The sequence below is a fragment of the Thunnus albacares genome, chromosome 24 (genome assembly GCF_914725855.1).
Source record: "Thunnus albacares chromosome 24, fThuAlb1.1, whole genome shotgun sequence".
Lineage (NCBI taxonomy): Eukaryota > Metazoa > Chordata > Actinopteri > Scombriformes > Scombridae > Thunnus > Thunnus albacares.
The window spans coordinates 12707852-12723328 of record NC_058129.1 but is presented as its reverse complement, the minus strand read 5'-3'; the positions used below and the strand labels follow the sequence as shown (position 1 = coordinate 12723328).

The following is a 15477-nucleotide window of genomic DNA, read 5'->3' as shown; positions in this document are numbered from 1 at the left end:
GCTCTTCTCTTTCTCCTTTCGTGTCTCCTTCTTTCCCCTTCCTCCCATATACCTTCACCTGCTCTGTTTTTTATTTCTTTCTCTCCTCTCTGTGTCATGATCTTTCCCCTTTCTCCTGTCCTCTCTATGCCTCATCATCTTTCTTTTTCATCCTGTCTCATCTTTGTCCTCTTTCTTTTTGTGTCCTTTCCCTTTTTAGCCACACTAGCGGCATGGCTTTAAGGATGGCAGTGTCAGTTGGTCCACTGCTTAGGTCCAGACTTGAATATCTCGACATTTATTGGATTGTCCCTAGAGGATGAATCCTACTGACTTTGGCGATCCCATGACTTTTCCTAACTCCATTCTTTGTTTCTCTTTCCCCTCCCTCTTCTTCCTGCAGTGGAAGTGGTATATCTCTGTTGATCCTCAAGCAGCGTTGGATCTCCTCCCTCCAGTTCCAGTCGCTGGATGAGATCAGCGCCGGTAACGTCTACATCTTCAACAACAGCCGCTTGTGCTTCTACAACACCGTCAACTGGACCTCGCTCTTCAGGACGCCGAGCCAGAAAGTCCTTATCCGCAACAACCGAGACTCAAAGGAATGCAGTGAGTAGTGACATTGTGTAAAATTATTCCCAACTTTTGTTCAAACACAGGATGTTTAAGGTTTTGATGTTGCAGCGGATTTGGCTTCAAATGTTAATCTGTGCTGAGGAACATTTCATGGAAAAATACACAAAAATACACTATGTGCAAAAAGTAAATAAATCATTGAAATAAATACACAAAAATGACAAAGTTGAGCTGCAAAAGAAAATAATGTGCCCCAAATATATGCCATAATTGCCCAGATTGATTAAACTGAATGACATTAATTCCCCTGAGCGGCTAAAAAACCTTAAATACAATGACACATAAACAAGCTCTCCACATGTTTTTGGCTATTGAAGTCATACATACAGTGCTAATGTAAATTGTCCTGTAGGTTGAAAAAACGTATCCAATCTAATAAGGAAATGTGTCATTGCATTCAAATTTTCAGAATGAGAGTTTCAAATGCAAAGTAATATTGAATATACACATGGTGACATGATGATATTACCTGCATATTATGCAGGTAATATCACAGCCCTAACTCCTGTAATAGTAACCTGCCACAGGAAACTTTCACACATGCTGGCGCACAGGAGCACATGCACACACACACACACAATCTGTGGTAACCAAACACCTATTAAGTACTCCTGTTCTCTTATTTTCTCTCTCATTAGCTCTCTAATTAATTCCAAAACTCAGGTTCCCCGCATATCTCTGCAAATCCAGCTCCACCCCAGCTTACACACTGACATGCCTGTTACCAAGGCGACGGTATCACGGGCATCTCTTGTTCCTTGGCCATGAAAGCCCTTATTCAGCTCCCTGTGAGGAAAGTGCTTAATGCGTCATGCACAGAGGTGGATTAAGCTCACTGTTAACCACAGGAAAGTGGACACCTGATGGAATGATGAATAGTCTACAAGTGGTTTAGCTGCAGATGTTGGAAATAGGGTGAGACTGTCTAACAGAGAAGGGAGGTATAATACTTATGGGAATAGTGTTGTTAAAAATTGCAAATTTTTAGCTATCAGTAATCATTTTTTATATATTTTTTCTAATGTTTGATACACTTTAGCAACATGTGCATATGTGTAGCACTGGTCACAAAGACATAGAGATAAGTAGAGAAACACAGATGTGGGCCACCGCAGTTTTTCTTGGCTCTGCCAAGCTGCGGTTGATATCATTAGCCAGTTAATGAGTGTTTGTGTGTGTTAGAGATCGATCGATAGGGCCTTACACAGCCCTCTTCATTAGGCTCACCCCCTGTCTACCATTGACTGGCTGGGCTGTTGACAAAGGCTTCGGGTCCCCACCGTGCGACACTCCCGGGGACGTGGGTGTCGCTCATCGGATGGAAGACACGCCGAGTCCGATGAACAGCATTGATTGTTGTGCTTCGACTGGAAAAAAGGGCTCAGGGCTCTGGTCAGGGTGGTCTTTAGTGGCAGAGGTGTGGGGAATACCAATGTTTAATCACATAGCTGGGTCAATACACACTCATACATGTACGCACATGTATAGTGAGATGCACGCACAAGTGCCAACATTCGTTTAACTCGCAGGCATCCACATAACTGAGCACATACATATTTTGTACATGCAGTAACAACTCAGCTTGAACACACAAATTCGTTTTTTCATACTACTTCATTATTAGATAATTCCCTTTATATTCTTGTATGTGATTGGTCAGCCCAGAGTAATTTTCTATATATCATATATATAACGTCATAATCATGTAACACAGTATGTCTAAATTACATTAAATGTGTATGTGTGTGTGAATCTGCAGGCACATTTGTGTCTGCACGTGTGAATGCTTTTTTAGCATTTCTTTAATTTATTTAAGAGCTGCAGTGATTAGTAGATTAGTTGATCGACAGAAAATGAATCACCAACTATTTTGATAATCAGTCTGAGTCATTTTTTTAAGGAAAAAAACATCCAGATTCTCTGGTTCCAGCTTCTCAAATGTGAATATATTCTGGTTTATTTAGTCTTCTATGAAAATAAACTAAATATCTTTGGGGTATAGACATTTTATAAGGCAAGGCAAGATTATTTATATAGCACATTTCAGCAACAAGGCAATTCAAGGTGCTTTATATAAAACATTAAAAACATTGAAACAAAGTGCAAAATAAACACTATAAAAGGGCATTTAAATTCAAAAATAGTCATTAAAGAGCTGAGAGAATGGAAAACAAATAAGCTAAAATAGGATAAAGCTGGTATAAAATACAAGAATAAAAGTTACAGAACAGTGTAAGAAATGAATAATTATTTGATTTAATAAAAGGCAGCAGCAAACAGAAAAGTCTTCAGCCGTGATTTAAAAGAACTTGCAGCAGTCCTGAAGTTTTCCAGCAGCAGCATTCTGAATCAGCTGCAGCTGCACCATTACAATAGTCGAGTCTACTGAAGATAAATGCATAAAGTTTTTTCCAGATCCTGCTGAGACATAAGTCCTTTAATCTTTGATATATTCTTCCGGTGATAGTAGGTTGACTTTGTAATTGTCTTAATGTGACTGTTGAAATTCAGGTCTGAGTCCATGACTACAGCAAGATTTCTGGCTTGGTTTGTGGTTTTTAACATTATCGATTGCAGCTGGGCACTGACTTTTAATCATTCTTCCTTGGCTCGCTTCAAAAACGGTTACTTCAGTTTTGTCTTTGTTTAATTGAAGAAAATTCTGGCACATCCAATTGTTGATTTGTTCAATGCTCTTACTCAGTGTATGCATTGGACCATAGTCCCCTGGTGATTTTATTTAGACTAATCGATTTATTGAGAAAATAATCGACAGATTAATAATTGTTAGTTGCAGCCCTAATTTGTTTTCCTATTTTCTCTCTGCAGTTCAGCAACGTATGGTGTGTGACCGGATGTGTTCAGATGACGGGTGCTGGGGCCCAGGGCCCGACCAGTGTCTTTCCTGCCGATACTTCAGACGTGGCCGCACCTGCGTTGAGTCCTGCAACCTCTTTGATGGGTGAGAAGTCCAATCCGAAAACACTTTTATTATGTTTATCTTTTTTTTATTGGAGGATTCCACTACTGTATATTTAAGCTGACCTGACACAAATCTTCAAAACAAAAATGAGCATTTTCCTGAATGTCAGATCATTATGGTTTCAGGAGACTGCATTAATTCCCTTGCAAACAGCCATACATGACTAGCAGAGGAAATAAAATCAATTTTAACAGCTTTGATGCATGAGAATGAAGTCAAAACATTCTCAAGGGCTCTGGAGGAGGAGAGTCTAATTGCCGATTGGCATGAATGTAATGAGCTGAACCAATAAGGAATTTCACACTGTGAATAGTTAACGTGAGCAGTTAAAGGAACATTTGGCTGCATGTTAAAACCATTGTCCAAAATCAATTTGAATATATTGTTGAAGTGTTATATTTTATCACATATTGCCCATTTGAGCTGACAGACATGAGTGTTTACTGCTCTGAGCTGGCAAATGACTGACATTTGTGACAAAGGGCCTTATAGTGTCCACACAACACAGTGATGTTCTGTTTTCAGTGTGAATAATTGCATTCAGGTCATTGCTTTATGCCGCCAAGAGGCACATCAAAAAGATCAGTGCCAACTCACCTGGGGAAGAAACACTTCTTTGTAGATGTTGTTTCCAGCCTTTTGTGCTACTCTTGAATGAATGAGGAGATGTTGTGAATCACTTGAAAGTATCCATCTAGAATAAGACTGTACCGGCAGAGTCTGCCACAAGATAAATATGACTTTCTTGCAAGCAGTGATGTCAAGTTAGTGTTTTCCCCAGGGGAAGAGGAGAGGGTGCATGTATGTGTGCAAGAAAGGGTGTATGAGAGCGAGCAACCCTCGGTCATGTTGACTTGTTGCTGGTCCTTTCCCGGCGCCGTTTGTGGGAGGGAAGCTTTGAAGTTGCCGGGAAAAACAGCTCACAGCGAAAGCTTTGAAGAAGACTGGTGCGGGAGAGGCGCGTGGCAGGGAGCTGCTGAAGCACACTTGTTTCCTATACTGTAAATACAGTCAGTCACTGGGATGCATTGTAAGTAACATCCGACAGGCTCCTTGCTTTGTGTCACTGCCCTGAACTGTGGAATCAAAATGTCCGTGACCTGAATGTTTGCCTGGTGTAAAAAGTCACCACCTGCTAAGCACCAGTGCTTCAGAAATCTATCTTTAGCAGATGAAGGGTTGCTTTTTCAGATGGAAACATTGGATTATTTTTTCCCTTGGTGACTACTATAAGTTGTTTGACAGTGTCCTACTTAAACCAATAAAAACTTTATTTGTATTTTAGACAAAATGTGCAGTGTCTACACACATGTATCTGCTGCCTGGATGGTTAACTACCTAAATGTTAGTAAAAAATGTTATCCCCGTGGGGCGACAAATACTGAAGTTGGTGTTTGTTTGCTTGGACATTTTACAAGACAAGAAAGAAACTGAGAAGAATATAATTGTATTCTTGTAATATAATGACAGTTTAAGCCCAACAATACTAAGTTAATTCCAAGATGAGTTTTGCCTAAATTTGAGTTACGTATCCAATTTATCCACATAATAAAACTGATATCTCATCACTAAGGGGGGGCTATTTTTATCATTGACATAAATATACAAATAAGTATCATACACACAAAAATGATGTGGATACCATGATTGGTGCAATAAAATTGTAAGCTTTATCTCAGTATTTAGGAGTGGTGGCTGCTGCATGTCTAAATATGACATCACCCTAATCTGGTACAGACAGACAAAGTCTACCTCAGCAGTTTCTTAATCTACACGACAAAACAGACCTTGCCTGTGTAGTGACAGCCATGTTTCATCTGCCAGTGTAGTCAGTTTGAACATCAAAAGACATTCTCCCTTCAAATCAGATGCCCTGATATTTTAGTTTGCCATTTGATGTGGCAAGGAATCCAGTCTGGTCATTTCCTAGTGCTTTTGAGTGCAAAAAATGTTTGTACTTATCAGGATTTGTCAAGTTCCTTCCTGAACATAGTGCAGTGTAAGAAAGCTACCCCCAGTTGATTTTCTGAGATGCAAATGAAGGCTCTTTAGGATAGCAGGCGTCACAGGATTCACCAGCAATGCAAGACAAAGTTGAAAAAGTTACCTGATATCTCTGCAGAAGATTACAGAAAATTACTAAAATAAGTGCTGATTTCCCCACTACGGCTGCATTTTCATTATCAATTAATCTACCAATTACTGTATAATCGTGTACTCTATAAAATGTCAAAAAGTAATGAAAAACAGTCCATTAATTTCCCAGAGCCCAAGATGGCATCTTCAGACATCTGGATTTGTCCGCCCAACAGCCGAAAACCCAAAGATATTCAGCTCATACTGACATGAAACAGAGAAAATCAGAAAATCCTCATATTTGAAAAGCTGGAACCAGAGGATTTTTGTTGCTTTTTGCTTGCACAAATAATCACTTATTAAAATCCTTGCAGACTATTTTTCTTTTGATCGATTAATCGACTAATTGTTTCAGCTCTATTTCACACCCTCACCTGATTTGGAGAAAGTGGTAGGTTGCTTACTCGATTTACTGAATACTTAAAAAAGTTACTCTACACAAAAATAGGAGACATGTTGGGGCATTTATTTGCTTCTAGTGGGTGAGAAAAGTGGCATAAAACTATACTCAATCAAAGAAACAGTATGGTATCGTCTGCATAGGGATTAAGCATTTTGTACTGTAAATGGTTAGGTTCCCAGACTTGTGTTTAGTGAATGTGTATAAGGTTCTACTGTATAGTAAAGCATTCAAGCGGTTGGCCTTTGTCCTGAATGTATTGCATTGGCCTGTGTATCTCTAAAGAATTTAGTGTTAGCTCATTAAATATGTTTTCAGGTTGGTGATTTTAAATCTTAAGATTCCTCAGCTTGCCCTCGTTATATGTCTCCATTCTTAATGAGGAAAGGCACTAATTCCCCTCAGTTTAAACGTCTGTTGAATAAAACAAAGGAAGAGCAAACTGGAGAGGAGTGCAAGAGGGGAAAAGAAAACGTCTGAGATGGGGTCCACTGGGGGCGGAGGAGGAGGGAGGAAGCGGATTAGGGAGGCGTTGAAAGTGTTTAATTAAAAAGGTTGCTCTGGTGGGTTGGCCATGCTCTGGCTTGCTGGCAGTTTGGAGGTCTGAACGGTGGCCACAGTCCTGCTAAAACAGGGCTAATCCCCCATCAGGCCATCCCCCAATGGGGCCTTGGCGCACACTTCCAGCCGTGAAGGGGGCCAATCAGGAGGAACGGCTTTGACGGAATGGAAATGACCCTAGAGAGCACCGCTGCTGAGGTCTTTGTCTTTCACCCATTCTCCTGCATGTATTTTTTCCCCTCATTCAACAAAAGAGATATCTCTCCACTGCCCGTGCCCTTTTCTAAAGGATTCCTCTGGATGCAGCTTCCAGGAGAGAAATCTAATTTATTTTGGAACAAGGGAAATAAAGACTAGGGAGAAATGTAAAGAGAGCAACGGGAGTTTCCTTTGAGTCCATGGAAAACATTATTAATAAAAGGACACTCACTGACACACACTGTGATACTGGATGTTTGGATGTTTGAGACAAAATGATGTGAACACGAACCATTAGGATCATCAAAAAAAAAAAGCCCTGACATTAAGGCTCAGCAAAAGGGAAATCTGGGGTTTCATCTTCACTTTCATTGCCCTTTAATGTGATACAGTTGAACTCGGGAGTGTCAGAATGTCTCTTTGCTTTTTTTTAGCTTTTAGAACCAAAACTAAAAGATGTTCATGTAATATTCACCTCATGAAAATGCATAAAACATACACACACACCCGCAGGAGATCTGAATCTCTCAGTGCAAGATCACATAAAAAAACAGCTCTGTTGAATCTTTATTCTAACCGAGTAGCATCACATGCAAAGACAAACAAAACACACAGAGAGAGTCACTCTCATTATCCCACCACTGTGAGAAAAGGGCTTGTTGGTAACTGGGTGAATCCTCCTCTGAGGGTGTCTGTCCTCTGCATCGGCTGATCGATCCCTCTGATGTGAAAAGTGTTTTTGATCGGCGGCGGTTGTTATTGACAGCAGCCAGCCTCAGCTCGCCAGAGACGCCGCACTTCAAAAAAACAAAGATAATGCGCTGATTCGGACACAAACAAGGGAGAAATTTATAGATTGGGTGCACACACACACACACACACACACACACGCATACACACATAGAAGGATTCAACAGTATTTGCCTGAGGCACTGTGCAGCTCCTGCCGGTGTAATTGCAGTATATAAACCCAATATTGAGCTCTATTGTTTACCTCTATTCCTTCAGAAGTCTAAATGGAAAAACAAAACCATTATGAATTACACGCATCTGGCTAAATAAAGGTCTGGTGGAACTCCTACTGCAACAATTCTTGGATTTGATAAAAGGATGAAAAGCTTATTTCTCCAACTTATCTTTTTTTCCATCTTTCTTCAATTCTTTCCTTTTGCTCTCATCCTTGTCCACTCCCCCTGTACCTGCCCCTTCACCCCATCTAAAGCAAACTTCTGTTACTGCCCTCTCCCTGGCCTCTTCTGCCATCCTTCCCTTTTCTCATTCTCACCCACAAGCTCTGCTCTCACTTCCTCCTCCCTCCATGCATCCCCTCATGTTTGCCCAAGATTTAAAAAGCTGTTCATTATTCATGGGCCTTCTCTGTTAGCATATTGACCATACTAAGCTTTTAACTTGATCAAATAGTCTTCGGCGGCTAGATGCCCTGCATGCCCCTCTACTAGAGGGCACTGTTGCAGGCAGAGCGAGTTAGAGTCTCGGAGATGGGCATGTGTAAACAAAGGTTTAACCTTGCTTTCTCGATGCTGTATCACATGTTGGTTTAAAATCAAAAGGCTCATATATACAGCTCATACTCATATGCACACAGCATATTTGAAAATCCTCCCTCAGCAGGCTCTTAATCAATATTTCAACGTGGGTACGCTCTCAAATCTATAATACATGCATCTCCATCTTGATTTCCCTATCTCTATCAGGGAAGTGCGTGAATTTGCCAATGGATCTGTGTGCCTGGAATGTGACAGCCAGTGTGAGAAGATGGATGGCAACACCATGACATGTCTTGGCCAGGTAAGACACTTGTGAATCCACTTCAGACAATATATTTTCTAGAGCTAGATTTCTTGCTTTAAGATGAAAACCCCTCTTCTCATTTTTCTGTGTAAGATAGTCTCATATCTTCTACGTGCTAAAATGGATTTCCAACTTTTTTTTTTTTTTTTTTTTTTGGAGTCTATCTGTTTTGTGCGCACAATTTCAGAAGATAGAAATGCTGTGTTTGCAAAGGTGAATGGTAGGTTAATGGGAGGAATGATAAACTACTGTGGCTACTTTAGGAGGCATGCTTTTGGCAAGCACACATACACACACTCAAAACAGCAAAATGAGATTAGTATCTGACCTTCCTGTAAAGTCACTTTTAGAGTCTCGGCTGCGATCACACCTAGGCTCTCCAAAATGTTAGAATTTCCCTTTCAAATGTCAGCAGAGACACACGTCTGCACACATGCCTATTGAAAACATGCATACACTGTGTTCAACAAACATATTCATCTCATGCAAGGGTGCACCTGCCATTTCATCAAGTCATTGTTTCTATTACAATAATACACACAAGTAGTTTCTGAACCTGGGGGACTCACTGACACTGATTCACAAGCTGCTCAATGGGATCTGAAAGCAGAACAACGTATATTTCTGCAACTCAAAACTTTGTTTGTTTCTGAAAATCTACTTTTTTTTCTTAATAACTGGATAATACCTCCTCTGGCCTGTAAAAATCATTTAAAGTAGAAGAGTAAGAGGCTAGATAACCTTTGATAAGGGGTTGCAAATAGACATAGCTTTGTTTTAAAGGACAAGGATGCTGATATTCTATATTTTTTTCGTCTGTTTTTTAGTGCATTATAAGTGATTAACACAAATTGAGTGCAAGATACTGTAAATGATTAACACGAAAACACATATGACACGAGATAATACAAACGGGAGAAGCAATAGAACCAGACAGAAACCCAAACAAAACAACAACATGAACAAAATCATAAAAAAATTAAAATAAATAAATAAAATGTTGGCTTAATACTAGATGCACTAGTGGTGTGTGTGTGTTAGTGTGGGTTGGTGTTATGTGTGTTTTTGTGTAAGGGTATAGAAGGGAGAGAGAGCAGAGGGGACAAAAGAGGAGAGAGAGAAAAAGGAAGAGAAAAGATGGGGGGCATCTCTGGTTGGGTCCCAGGGGCGCCAGGGTGAAACCAGAGTTTGCCAGGACAGAATTGTTTTTTTCTTATTTTCAACAAATCTCTGAAAAAGATCTGGATTTTAACGAGGTACTTTAACTTTTTTTATGGAAAAAAACACACAAATTATTATTATTCCAAGCAGAGTCATTTTATTAATCTTTTCCGGTTGGAATCTTTTAAATTGAAACTATATATTTTTTCGTTGTAACCAGTGGGCTTTGGGCTAAGTAGCAAAGACAGGGCAGGGATACCAAAAGGGATCTTTTTTGAAGGGATTTGTTCACAATAGTAAATATAATAACACCACTCTCATCCTTTTATAACCAAAAAGGTTTGAAACGTCTACTATACATCATACACGGAGGCTCATTTTACACTTGTATTGTTACATTACAGAAAGTTATCTTGCTCTTGATGTGCTGCATGACTTATTTTTTGGAATTTAATAGTTGTGTGAGTAACCTTTTATGGCTTCGCTCTGAGAGAGAGAGAGAGAGAGAGAGAGAGGACGACAGAGAGAGAGAGCCTCCTCAAGGATGCACAGAGGCAGCTGACTTTGAGATGCTGGTCACAGTTGAGTAGTAAATAACACCAGAGTCAATCATCCACAGGCGCACTCACACACAAATACACATGCGTACAACATGAGCGGACATACTTGAATGCATTCAGACATCTGTATGCCTCCGCACTTGCACGCACACACACATGCATACCCACAATCATGCAAAGTGAGAATAATGTTTATTGATGGCGTGTGTCTGAATGTGTCAAACTATGAGCCTGTCCATCAGGTCACTGTGATCGTCTGTAGCAACAGAGTGCAGCGCCCCAAAACTCCCAACTCTTGCGTGCACACAAAGAAACACACACATTGCACAATTGTAAGTTCACACATAGATATTGCACTTTAGTCAACACTTTCATCACTTCTGCTACACACAAAAGCATTAATACGCAGTGCAGTACAGTTTCCCTCTTGCACAAACACACACACACATCGCTATCCATCTTACTTATTCATGATCCCGCTGCAGCTGAGCTCGTGCTCAGTTACCACTTGTCATCTCCTCCATCACATTGGATGCGCCGTACTTTGACATGACCTGATTCTTTATGCATTTTGCCAATTTTAACAGGGGTGCAGCAGAATACACTCTAGGTAATTTTGCTCAACACATTATAAATCACTGAATGGAATGCATGTGGGTCCTGCCAGCTACATTAGCCGTGGTAGGAAGTGAGCAAATTGACATGATTCGCCAGGTTTGAATTTGATTCTGTTCAATTCTCTCCTCTCCTCTCATCCATTTTTTCCCTGTATCTCCATTCTTCCCTCTTACTTTATCCCATTCCATTATCCCTAACTTTATTTCCACCTGCTGGTTCCCTTCACCCCCCTGACCATCATTTTATTCCACCTTTCTTCCTCTTGTTCATTTACACCCTTCCCTTCTAACTAATCCTTTTACCTCACCCCCCTTCTCTTGCTTCTTTATTCATCCACTGTCCATCACCTTCTCCTAACCCACTCTCTCATCTCCCTCCTCCTTGTTCTCCTCTTCTCTCAGGGCCCAGACCAGTGTGTAAAATGTCTCCACTTCAAAGATGGACCCAACTGTGTGGAGAAGTGCCCCGATGGCTTGCAGGGGGCCAACAGTTTCATCTTCAAATATGCCAAGGCCAACAACGAGTGTCATCCCTGCCATGCCAACTGCACCCAGGGGTAAGAGAGGGATGATACATAAAGATGTGTCTGTGTATAAAAATGAATGTGTTTCTTTTCATTTTTTGCTCGCCCGCATACTTTATCCCGAGCGTCTTCTGGCTTAGGTGCTTTTATAATGTTAAAAGCATTGTGAAGACATGCTGCATTGCACCCGTGTGGCCTTGCAGACATACATCGCCTTCCTCCCAAGGAGGCACAGAAGAAAAGAAAAGGAAAGGATGACTTAATCTTGCAGCAGCTAGATTCCCCGACCTGTAGCTGGCCTCTGGGGGCCCTCCAGTCAGAGAGGAAGGGGTCAGAACACATTGACCCATAAGACCACATGGAGTACAATGCAGATGAATGAAGGGATGGGTGCAAAAAGACAGTAGGTAGAGGAGAGATACCAGGAGGTGCACCGTGGGAAAATGTAAGATAAGGAAGACAGAGAGGAAAGATTGCAAATGGAGCAGTAGGTGGAAGAGTTACATTAAGAGGCAAATCTATACAAAAATACAGACTGCTGGAAAAAGAGCTTCCAGTCCTCTGTGATCACAGGAAGTAACAAATCAACATGCACTCGGGGAGCTTCAAATGGGCATAAAATTCTCATTAAAGTTGTCTCAATTCTGCAGCAAATACTGTATATTTACTGGAGATCCAAAAAGTCCAGATTTACCTCGTTATAGAGTGTTATTGCAAGTACAGGACAGAGTTTTTTCTGTATGACATTGCAAACAAAATAGAGAAATTGACTTACACTAAAACAACAAGGACAAAGCTTGCTGTCAAGAATAATTAGGTTTTATGCCCTGTTTGGGGGATTAATTTACAATTTTGATTATTGATTGATCATTTAAGTCATTTATCAAAAACAAAAAAAATGCCAAACATTTACTAATTCCAGCTTCTCAAATGTAAAGATTTCCTGCTTTTTCTGTATACAGTATCATTATAAATTGTATATTTTTGGGTTGTCGACTGCTGATCTGACAAAATAACCAGTATCTAAAAACTTGTGATGGCATTTTTCACTATTTGTTGATTATCTATGATTATTGATTTGTTTAAGGGTGTAAGGTAGAGTTTCAGGGCTAAGTGTATCATAGCAGAGGTTTTATTTTAGGTTAGATTGTTTTAAGAACAATAAAGATGATAAACTAAATATGATAGACTAATGCACAGAGAGGGGATGGAACCAAAATCCAATAGCTGGTTTTTGCAAATATTTATTTCATACAAATATTTGTAAAAATAATTTGTTTACAGGAAGAAAAAAAGCTAGCGTAGCATTTCTCTCTCCATCTCTCACCTCTGCACCCACTCTGTCTGTCTCTGTGTCATGGATGTATAAAAAGCTGCAGGTCTATGTGTCTGATGGAGCTGAGCTTTGGCTGAGTGGTCAGTGCAGTTGTCTGTGGTTTGGGAGATTGGGGTTTTGAGACTCAATGTGGGAACTCTACTTTACAAAATAGTTTATAAAAGAACACTTATTTTAACACTTTAATATCCTAAAATTAGAAGTGTAATAAAAACAAAAACAGGATTGTTACACCTATTTACACTTTTATTCAAATACAAATGCAAACAATTTTGCTGCGTCGACTAATACAGATACAAATACAAATACTTGGCTCTCTGCACATCCCTAATACAGACACTACTCAACAAACCTGTTAACACACTTACAGCTTTGCCGCTGTTTTCCTGTCTCTCCTCAAACAACACGTACGCTTACTGTGTAAGTACAAAGGTCAAAGCGAGACAAGTCCTCAGAAGCATGGAATCTGTGGATAAAAAGGAAATTCACGCGCCAACATGTTGGGTTTACATCTTCATCCTCTCAAGCTTGTCTTTTGAAGTTGGTGCGTCTGTGACTTTGAACCTGGGCCTTTTATTTTTTTCACTAAGGAAGCAGCTGCAGAGTGGGGGATGGTCAGAGAACCACAGGCGTCTGAGCAATGGAGTAAGTGGAGCAAATGTATCCCCATTATTCAAATAAGGGGAGCAAAGTTAAGGTTTTGCTACCCCAATTTTTGTCTTTTTAAAAATAAACTTATCAACATACAGTCAGCACAATCAGCTGATTATATTGAAGCAGCCTGCATCAATGATCATTTTACTATTTCCAGCTACTGACAAAAACAAGTCATAAAAAATCAGACATTTTTGGACCACTCTTTTAGCCGGTCCAGTCGAACCCATCGCTGATCGATCGGAGCAGACTGACAGCACAGTGAGAGACAGACAGAGTGGAGCTTTTCCTCACAGTGCAAAAGTGTCTGAATTATCAAATAGTCAAATGTTCAGCGTTGGGAAGTGACTTATTTAGACTTCTACAGACTACTTTGCTTTAGTTTAAGTATTAGTCAGACTTTGGATGGAATTATTTTTAAATACAAGGACACATCGCTCCGTGTAATGATCTCTCCATTCATCCAGCCGCTCTGTGCCTTCATTATTGTGATTATTCTCTCATTTTCTCATACAGGATAAATGAGAGGCGCAAGTTTACTCTAAGGGGCAGTTTCGCAATAAGGTCTTAAGTCCTCGACTAAAATGGCCTTTTTAAGTCTTGAGGAGCAAAAGTCACGTTCTCAGTTTTGCAATAGTCCTTGATTTGAGGTGATGTAGGTTAAAATTATCTGCTTTTTGAGTTACTAGGAAGACTAGGAAGAGCCCCCGCCAATTATGTATCTTTCTAAGTTTGCCCCCCCCCATTTTAAAACATAACCAGGCCCCCATGCAAAGAACAGAGAGGATGATGGGTGACGGGCCGAAGCAAACAAAGTTAATGTGTTGATTTTAGCAACAGGGCTGGCGAGGGGGACTTAATGTACCGTCTCTCACACAGCAGGAGGTCATTTTATTTAACTGTAAATGTTGATAACATCAGTGCAGCTTTAAAAAAGGTATTTGGGGGGTAAACAGGGAGAAAGAGAAGGGAAAGACAAGTGATGAGCAAGTGAAGGTAGAAAGCAGAGGAGAGGGTAGCTTTCACTCACACACACACTCATCCGTTCCTGACTCTAATCTGTCGTTGGCATGACAACACCTCCATCATGCCTTGTCATCTTATCCTGCCCTCTAGCTACAGGGTGTGCTGGCTTAACATCAAAACAGACGTCGAAGCTGGGTATTTAAGGGTATGAACCAAAGGGAGACATTACAGAGGTCAAAGATCAGTGTCGGGAACAAAACAGCACCTTTAGAGCTTGGAAAAAATCAGTATCTTGCTTAAGGACACTTCAACAGGGCAGGTGATTAAAAGCAAATACTGATAGAAAGATGCAACCCAGCTGCAACTACCATGGCTTGAAGCTGAAGCCAATTAAGAAGTACCTGAAAGTGCAACGCCACCGTCAGCCGTTAGATGCTGGCTCAAACAAAATCTCTGGCTCCGACTGACTCCCATTCAAAAAGCGTCTACTTCTCTCTGATTGACAGTTAGCTCACCTTCTGCTCTCCCTAGCCGTACTATTGTTGCAATATTTCGGTACTTGATTATTTCCCCTGGTTTCCGGTGCTTGCTTCAGTCCAAGGTAATGGGCTGTGGTACCAGAGCATGAAAGGCAACACCCGGCACTCTTTATTTGGAAGGTCCAGGCTCCAAACGGAAAATATGATGCCGACCATAAGCTGCTACTCTACTCTCAAAGGGTGATCTCACACCTTATTATGTCTATCTTTATATACTGTCTATGGATGTAACTATTAGGTATCAGATATCAAAAGGCAACACAGTCCAAATAAGAGAAGAGAATGTTCTGTGCCTGCCTCGTGAGTATTTTTTTGTCAGGGAACTTCTTTATTCTCTGCTTAATCCAAGAAGGAAACTATGTGATTAATTCCAAAACACACACTCAAACACACCTTCATGCACACCAACTTGGAT

General features: G+C 40.5%; 1 protein-coding gene across 5 annotated transcripts in view; it reads left to right on the top strand.

Annotated features, from left to right (window-relative positions):
* LOC122976701 (receptor tyrosine-protein kinase erbB-4-like) overlaps window positions 1-15477 on the top strand; it is a 270744-nt gene that overhangs the window by 188495 nt on the left and 66772 nt on the right. For all 5 annotated transcript variants that reach the window (XR_006401021.1, XM_044345333.1, XM_044345334.1 and 2 more), the window contains 4 exons: window positions 383-588; window positions 3445-3577; window positions 8609-8702; window positions 11446-11600. Coding sequence is in view for 4 of the 5 variants with exons in the window: in XM_044345333.1 (XP_044201268.1) it covers window positions 383-588; window positions 3445-3577; window positions 8609-8702; window positions 11446-11600 (588 nt within the window). In the remaining variant the exon portion in view is untranslated. The remainder of the gene's footprint in view (window positions 1-382; window positions 589-3444; window positions 3578-8608; window positions 8703-11445; window positions 11601-15477) is intronic.